Genomic DNA, 8946 nt, shown 5'->3' with positions numbered 1-8946 from the left:
CAGCTCCAGACCAAAGCTTTTCAAAATTATGCCAATGGGAAAGTGCCCCAAAGTGACAATACTTCTTATGCAAGAACTTGAAAGATTATTTTAGCAATTACTAGCAAGCCATGTACTTTTATACTAATCAGATGTCATTTTATACTTGAGTATAGTGTTGATGCATAAGAGCAGACATCAGTGGTTTAAGAAAAATTCAGAAGTCTGGGGTCTGCTTTCGTGGGGGTGCCGTGGCGGGACGGGCTGGAAAGATGCCAGTGGCGGTGATAGCGGAAAGTGCCTTTAGTTTCAAAAAGTTGCTGGATCAGTGCGAGAACCAGGAACTCAAGGCTCCTGGAGGAATTGCTACTCCCCCAGTGTATGGTCAGCTGTTAGCTTTATATCTGCTCCACAATGACATGAATAATGCAAGATATCTTTGGAAACGGATACCACCTGCTATAAAATCTGCAAATTCTGAATGGGGGGGAATTTGGTCAGTAGGACAAAGAATTTGGCATAGAGATTTCCCTGGGATCTATACGACCATCAACGCACACCAGTGGTCTGAGACAGTCCAGCCAATCATGGAAGCACTTAGAGATGCAACGAGAAGAGCCTTCGCTCTGATCTCTCCAGCCTACACCTCCATCATCGCTGACGATTTCGAAGCCTTTGTGGGGCTCCCTGTGGAAGAGGCCATGAAAGGTATATTGGGTGGCTCAGTCGTTAAGCGTCTGCCTTCGGCTCAGGTCATGGTCCCGGGGTCCTGGGATCAAGCCCCGCATCGGGCTCCCTGCTCAGCTGGAAGCCTGCTTCTCCCTCTCCCACTCCCCCTGCTTGTGTTCTCTCTCTCGCTGTCTCTCTCTCTGTCAAATAAATAAATAAAATCTTTAAAAAAAAAAAAAAAAAGAACAAGGATGGCAAGCGGACTCCACCACAAGAATGGTTATGCCCAAAAAGCCAGTTGCAGGGGCCCTGGATGTGTACTTTAACTGGTTTATTCCTTTATCAGAGCCTACCTCAGTGCCCCCGATCCCCAATGAACAGCCATTAGCCAGACTGACGGATTATGTGGCTTTCCTCGAAAACTGATGTATTGTTCTGAATTCAAGATCTACATTCAGAATCCTGTATACTGACAGAGAAATGTAAAATTTTTATTTTCAATTTATTGGATGGATGAAGCACCTCAGCATTCCTTACTGAGGATGTGATAAAATACATATATAAAAGTGTATTATATATATTTTGTCCTTAAACATTATGCTGAATAGTTGTTGAAACAATTCTCATTTTGTAATATTTGACAATTTGGATGGAGCCCGTCAGTATTATGCAGTTTATATTTCCTACTGACTTCTAAAGTACAGCTCTCCTGCTTCGTGTAGGTCAGTGGTTGTCAGCTATTTGTCCCTGCCCCAGCGCGCAGCACACTCCCATCTGCACTGATTGTTGCTACCTACAGCGATTCATTTGGGGTTTGAAGAGGACCATCCCCATAGGCAGTATCTGAGCTGCTGGGGCTTCTGATGCACCCCCTTCAGATAATATGCTCTCCTTTCTCCTCACCTCCTGAACATCACTTCTACAGAATGCTGAAATGTAGCTGAAGAACCAAAGACCATTTCCTCAGTAAACCAATTTGTGAACTTCAGATTTTTTCCTGAAAGCGTGAGTACATCCATTGCTGGCAGTGGAGGGCTTGCCATGAAAATGCAACTATTTAAGAACCTTCAGGAGAAGTATTAGATGTAATGTTCCTTTCAGAAGAAGGGAAACTTAGGGTGGAATGCATTCTATCGGCAAAGAAGCTATTAAGATAAGTGTTCTACTTTGTACAATTATCCTGCAACCTACTGGTTGCTTATATTTATCCTTTGGTTCAAGGTCTGCCTTTTGGAGAAATATTGAACAAGTCTTTCAGTTTTTGTGTGATGCCCTGTAAATATTTGGAGGTGTTTATTGTATCTTCGGGTTAAAAGGCCCCTGCTTCATTTATTCTGCATTTGTTCAATAAATATTTAATTGCAAAAAAAAAGAAAAATTCAGAGAAAATGAAAAAAAAGAACTTTCTGTAAACTTAAAATATTTAATAATTTTTTTCTGAAAAGGCATCATTTTTCCATCTGAGCAGTAAGATGCATCTAGCTTACATGCTCCATATGCATAATACTTGAGAAACACGGTCTTGAATCCAGGAAATGCTTAATTTGTGAAAATTCGACTCCAGGATTTAAACTTTGTTCATGCCCTAAACATATCTAAAAGTGAGCACCTTCCTTTGTGTTTGTAGCCCACTCTCTTTAATATCTAAGATGAAGTCTCTCCTAATTTTAACACAATCCTGCTACTGCTACTTCAATGGTCCCAGATAAACATTTTTGGACTCTTTGACATTTTTTTCTAGAAATAATTATTTGTGTTATGTTAGTATGCAGTGATGTTACCATTGTCCTTTTGGAGTTCCTATAGCTTTTTTAAAGCAGAATATTGAGGAAGATTTTTCTGGTATAAATTTCACAAGTTAAGATGAATCCTTTTCGGGCTATCTAGTTGCAAACAGATACTCTGATGACAAAGATAGGATCCTGTTTACAAACACCTGTGTCATCAGAAGACAGCCTAAGTCTTCTTTCAAATAATACTGAATTTGGCCAACTTCTGAAACTGGAGTAGAACCTTCTGAAAGATTCTTTGGAGCGCAGTTAAGGATTTAGAACCACTTGGACTATTTTCCAGGATACGTGTTCTCCAAGGCTTGCATTTATCTGGGCAAAGTAAAGGTTTCTAAAGGGAAGAACCACTTTTCAGATTTTCCTTGGGGTCCATTATACCCCAGACTTGTTTGCAAACAGACCCTGCTCCTCTTAAGATAATCACAATTTACTGAACTTACGAACATATTAAAGGAACACCTTCTAACTAGGATCACCAGTCTTCCCTGTCTGGAGATTATAAATATAATTAGTAGGTGTTTGTACTGCTAAACTTGATCCTGAGCTCAATAGAGCACTTTTTAAGGAATGTTTTTCTTGACATAAGAGTTGCCTTAAATCATTTATTGTTTCTTCTTGTTTAAACCAGTATGTTCATCTTCATCTCAGGTTAAACACCCCATGATCCGTGAATCCTTCCCTAACCTGCCATGTGATTCTAAATTATCCCAGATTCCTTCCCATTCATCACACTTGAGTTACCGGTCTGCATATAAGCACCATTCACCACCACACTTGATAATATGCAAATATCATAAGAGTATGGTTCTGTCCTACTGCAGAACCAAAATCTAGCAGAGTGCTTGGAACATACTTGGAATTGAAAATATGTTGAATAAATGAATTATTTAATTGAAATCTTTGGAGGAATATTTGTGAAACTCTTTAAAACTCTTTGTTCTAATACTACTACACTCATAGAAAGAATTCCAACAGAGCTGTGTCTTAACTCACCGGGTCCCATGAAAACCCTGACTTTAAATCTCATTGAAAAGCAAACACAAAACAAAAATTCAAAACAATGAGAAACTCTCTAGCCAGCGACCCTTTGTAATGACATGCCACAGACATTAAGGGATCTGTTTATAATACAATTTTTCAAACATTAGCAAAATAATTTTTCAATGCAGTCAGCTTAATAAAAAAAAGTTAGCCTGCAAAAGAAACGCAGATATATTTTTTTAGACATTAAAAACCTCTGTTTAGGGAAAATTTCCTCCTGATGATCTGTAAACTTACAGGTTTAGGCACAAATGAGAAGAATTTATATAAATTCTAAATAATAATAAATAAATTCTGCTCTAAATGAATTTAGGTCTCCCAACTTGACAAATTTTTATTAGAGAAAACAGAGGGAACCAGCAGATGAATTTGTTAAGTAAGTGTCAATTGTCCTTAAGGAATCTTGGAGAATGAAAGATATGCCAAAAGATTAGAGAAGGGAAAAAATATGATCTTCATATACATAAAGAATGTATTCTGTGAATTATCAATCTATGCATTTAGTAGAGATCCAAGACAAAATTCTAGGGGATATTATTAAAAAATTGTTTTAAGTACTTGGAAAATAAAGGAGAATGGACAAAAAAAAAAAAAATCTGTTTAGGTTCCAAATTATTACATATTAATGTGCTAACAGATTTAAGAATACGGAGTAGAAATTTTGTCCAAATAAGGGCTATTTTTGGAGAAAATGATGCTCAAATTGCTTTATAAGAGGATTTTTTTAACCTGGCGGGGCATGTATTAGCTTCACAAAGTTCATAAACCTCCTGAAATTGTGAGCAAATATTTCAAGTATGTCTAAGTACCTTTTATTAGGGAGAGAGCTCATAGCTTCCTTATCTCAGCTTCTAACTCAGAAAAGTTAAGAACTGCTTCAGTAAAGTCTAAGAATCCTAAAGGCAAGTAATATTACTTAGGTGATATTGATTATTCACAGGTCATGTGGATCTCAGAAACTATAAAGTTCAGAGGGTTGGTTCAAGAGAACCCAAAGAACTTACAGTATTCCCTGCAGTGCATACAAATGACTGACTGCAAAATATAGGCTGGCATTTTGGTGATATATAAGGTGGAGGTGGTACCACACATTTATCATCGGTAAAGAAACCAGACAGGGCATCTCTCATTATCCAAAAAGCTGAAGGCTTTATAAATCCCTTAACATAAAGATTCATTATTAGTGCTATTCAAACTTGGCTGTAAAGTTTCAGTATGATTGTTTTAAGAAATTCAATAGTCAGGGTGCCTGGGTAGCCAGTCGGTTGAGCGCCTGACTCTTAATTTTGGCTCAGATCATTATCTCAGGGTCCTGAGATTGAGCCTCCCATTAGGCTCTGTGCTCAGTGGGGAGTCTGCTTCTCTCTCTCTCCCTCTGCCCCCCCCCCCACCATGTGCCTATGCACTCTCTCTCCCCTAAAATAAATAAATAAATCTTGGAAAAAAAAAAAAAAGGAGGGGCGCCTGGGTGGCTCAGCTGTTAAGCGTCTGCCTTCGGCTCAGGTCGTGATCCCAGAGTCCTGGGATCAAGCCCCGCATCGGGCTCCCTGCTCCGTGGGAAGCCTGCTTTTCCCCCTCCCACTCCCCCTGCTTGTGTTTTCTCTCTTGCTGTGTCTCGCTCTGTAAATAAATAAATAAAATCTTTAAAAAAAAAAAGAAGAGTATCACTGTGAAATCATGCTGAAGACTTCAGTAACTCAATTACATATTTTCTGAAGAATAACAGGGTTTATGATGGTAGGCAGGGAAATTCCTTTTTTTCAGTCATTAAAGAAATCCATTATAAGTTAGAACCTCTGATTTTTTTACTGAGATATAGTTGACATATAACATTATATTAGCTTCAGATGTACAGGTAATGATTCAGTATTTGTGTATATTGTGAAATGATCATTACAATAGGTCTAACATCCATCACTTTACATAAAATATCTGATTAAAGATTTAATTTTTGCAATTACTCGGACACTGGTTAAAAATAAATTGTCCTCTTTACCAGAGGGGAGATGGGTGGGAGGATGGATTAAATAGGTGATGAGGATTAAGGAGTGTACTTGTTGTAATGAACACTCGGTGTTGTATGAAAGTGTTAATCACTAAATTGTACACCTGAGTCTAATATTACATTGTATGTTAACTAGCTGGAATTTAAATAAATTCAAACAAACTAAAAAACAAAACAAAAAACAAAGAATCATATTAAATAAATAAATAAATAACGTTGTCCTGAAATAAAAATTTACATTTTTAGGGTGAAAAATACAATATATAAGTCCCTCCTATTTGACATAAATAAGGTTCTTTTGAAATTCTATATTATTTAATCATCAAAACAAATCCGTGATGGATATGTTACAGAACCTGGACTGGATCGCCTGACGGAAGAACCAAGCAGCACCCGGAGATCTTGGAGGATAGGAGGTTTACTTAATGCCGGCGAGCTCTGAGGAGACTGGTCTCCAAAGGTCTGAGCCCCGAGCACAAACAAAGGGGGCAATTTATATACTTCTACTTCCGCATACTTGGCACTTTTGGCGCGTGCGTGAAGCGGGGCAGGGAAAAGAACCCGGATTGTGGTGCATGGGAAGCAGAGCTGGGAGAAGAACCCGGAAGAGCCCCGGGGCAAGGACTGGGATTCTCTCGCAGGCTTGGTCAGCCATCATAGGATACAGATTTTCCTTATCAGATATACTGTTACTCCCATTTTACAGAGGAGAAAACAAGCCTAGTGCAGGTAAGTAATCCACCCAAGAACACTGAATAAATATACCATGATAGAAATCCACGTCCCTGTCAACTATTCAACGTTTTTCCTGCTACTCATGACTTTTTAAACACTATATTGGGATATAATTTACATTCAATAAACTGCATCTATTCTAATAATACAGTTTAGTGAGTTCCGATAAATGTATACAACCCTGGAACAACCACCACAATTAAGACTCCAAGGTAATAGTTGAAGGATATTTATTGCACCCTTGTAAGTTTCCTCCCATCTCTTTGTACTCAGTCCTCTCTCAACTCCAGGAAAAGGTTTTTTTCCCCCTTTTCAAATTCTACACCTTTATTTTATTTTATTTTATTTTTTTATTTAAAGATTTTATTTATTTATTTGAGAGAGAGAGAATGAGAGAGAGAGCACATGAGAGGGGGGAGGGTCAGAGGGAGGAGCAGACTCCCCGCAGAGCAGGGAGCCCGATGCGGGACTCGATCCCGGGACTCCAGGATCATGACCTGAGCCGAAGGCAGTCGCTTAACCAACTGAGCCACCCAGGCGCCCAAATTCTACACCTTTATTGACTATAATTCACACACTATAAAATTCAGCTGTTAAAAGTGTTCAATGTCTTTAGCATGTTCATAGAGTTGTGCCACTATTACCATATTCTAATTTTAGGACATTGTCATCCCTTCAAAAAGAAACCCCTTACGCATTAGGAGTTACTGCCGATCTCCACCCTTCCCCCTGGCATTCCCAACCCCAGCCCTCAATAAACACTAGTTTACTTTTTGCCTAGTCTGCACATTTCAGCTAAGTGGAATCATACGGTACATGTTTTGGGGGGGAGATAGGCTTCTTTCAGTTGGCGTACATGACAATTCGTCCATGCTATAGCCCGTATCAGTACTGCACTTCTGATTGCCAAATATTCCACCCTGCAGATGTATCACATCTAATTGCTCTGTTCATTATTTGTTGGACATCGGAGTTGTTTCCACTTTTTGACTCTAATGGATAATAATGCTGCTACAAACATTCGTGTATACATTTTCGCGTAGACATGTTTTTGTTTCTCTTAGGATATATACCTGGAGTGGGACCTCCAGGTTCCTGTCTGGCACCTAAGGAGTTTGGAAGCCATCCCTTCCATCCACACAACAAGGAAAAAGCTGAACAAAATGAAAATCAACATCTCTTCTCGGCTGCATCGCAGAACTGACGTCTCAGGGCAGAACACACGTCATAGGGCAGAACACGGCCTCCACAATTGGAGAGACAGGCAGATACAGAGAATCACAATTTAGTGAAGCAGAAACCCACGAACTGAAATCTCTGGGAACTGGTACCAGGGTGGGTACACCAAAACTGTTGGAGCCTCAGGGTGGGCAAGTTTGAAAGTTTAAAACTCCAGGAGGGCCTAGTCTTAAAGGAAGGCCCCCGAACTTTCGTAAATTTTACCTCCAGAATCCTGCCAGGTTCTCGCAGTGAAGACCATGGAAAACTACTCTCCTACTTCCAGCAGGGGAAGGGGCAAAGGAGGCTTTTCTAAATATTCCGGAGAATTCTCTTCTTAACGAGACCTGTTCTCAAAAGAAACTATTTTACCAGAGCCAAACGAACCTAGGAGGGGTAGGAAAGGGAAATACCCCACCGCAGCCTGCTCCACCCTTCTTCGTGAGGAAGGCAAATACCCAGCTCTAGCCTTCTAGTCTCCACTAAGCGTGAGGGGGACCGAGAAGCGCTTGTGAAAGTCATAGCCCCGGGGCACAAGCTCACTGAAAGACAGACCAAATCGCAGGCTGTGGAATGCTTACCCTCCCCCTGCACTTTACCACAATATCAGTAGGGCTGCAGTGTAACTAGAACTGAGGGATACAGCTGAAAGAAGTGCAGGCCTCAGCTTGTATTTAGGAAGTCGCTAGGGAAACCCAAAGATAATGAAGGGACGGCAATACACCGAAAATTTTAGCCTATGACATATACAGGTACAGCAAATAGTAAACAGTCTAATCCTTAGCTGGGATTAGACATGTGTAAACCCTCATATTAAAGGTTATCTCGCTCTGTTCCTTTTACCCAGCATAGCATGTCTGGCTTTCAACAAAAACCTACAAAGCATACTAACAGACAAAAAACACAGCGTGAAATGACAGAGCAAGCATCAGAAGTAGACTCAGATAAGGCATGGAGGGATATTGGAATTACCAGATTGGGAATTTAAAACAACTGTGGTTAAATGCTGAGCGCTCTAATGGATAAAGTAGACAGCATGCAAGAATAGATGGGCAATGTAAGGAGAGAAATGAAAAAAATCTAAGGATCAAGGGGAAATGCTAGAAATAAAAAACACTGTAATAAAAATCAAGAATGCCTTTGGTGAACTGATTAATACACTGGACATGGTCAAAGAGAGAATCAGTGAGCTTGAAGAAATGTTGATAGAGACTTCCAAAACTGAAATGCAAAGAGGGAAAAAAAAAAAAAAGGAAATAGAACAGCATATCCATGACCTGTGGGACAATTACAAATGTATTAACACACACGTATTGGGAATACCAGAAGGAGAAAAAAGTAAAGAACAGAAAAAATATTTGAAGCATTCATGGCTGTTAATTTCCCAAAACTTATGGCAGATATCTATAGCGGATTTGCTGAGTCTTATATTAACTGCATGTTTAACATTTGAGTGACTGTTAAACTATTTTCCAAAGTGACTACACCACTTTGCATTTCCACCAGCAA

The 8946-nt window shown here is 39.5% G+C and overlaps 1 protein-coding gene across 1 annotated transcript; it reads left to right on the top strand.

Annotated features, from left to right (window-relative positions):
- The first annotated feature begins 251 nt into the window (after positions 1–251).
- On the top strand, positions 252–1074 carry LOC116627771 (COP9 signalosome complex subunit 8-like). Its single transcript, XM_032397661.1, has 2 exons — positions 252–696; positions 893–1074. The coding sequence occupies exons 1-2, from the start codon at positions 252–254 to the stop codon at positions 1072–1074; spliced, it is 627 nt and encodes a 208-aa protein (XP_032253552.1).
- The last annotated feature ends 7872 nt before the right edge of the window (positions 1075–8946 follow it).

This window comes from Phoca vitulina, unplaced genomic scaffold (genome assembly GCF_004348235.1).
Source record: "Phoca vitulina isolate PV1807 unplaced genomic scaffold, GSC_HSeal_1.0 scaffold101, whole genome shotgun sequence".
NCBI lineage: Eukaryota > Metazoa > Chordata > Mammalia > Carnivora > Phocidae > Phoca > Phoca vitulina.
This window is presented reverse-complemented; position numbering and strand designations above follow the sequence as displayed.

Bases quoted from the DNA above. Each gene is read 5' to 3' on its own strand.
- LOC116627771 (XM_032397661.1), top strand. From the start codon at position 252: ATGCCAGTGGCGGTGATAGCGGAAAGTGCCTTTAGTTTCAAAAAGTTG. The intron at 697-892 runs GTGGCTCAGTCG...AAAAAAAAAAAG, and splicing joins GGCCATGAAAGGTATATTGG to AACAAGGATGGCAAGCGGAC.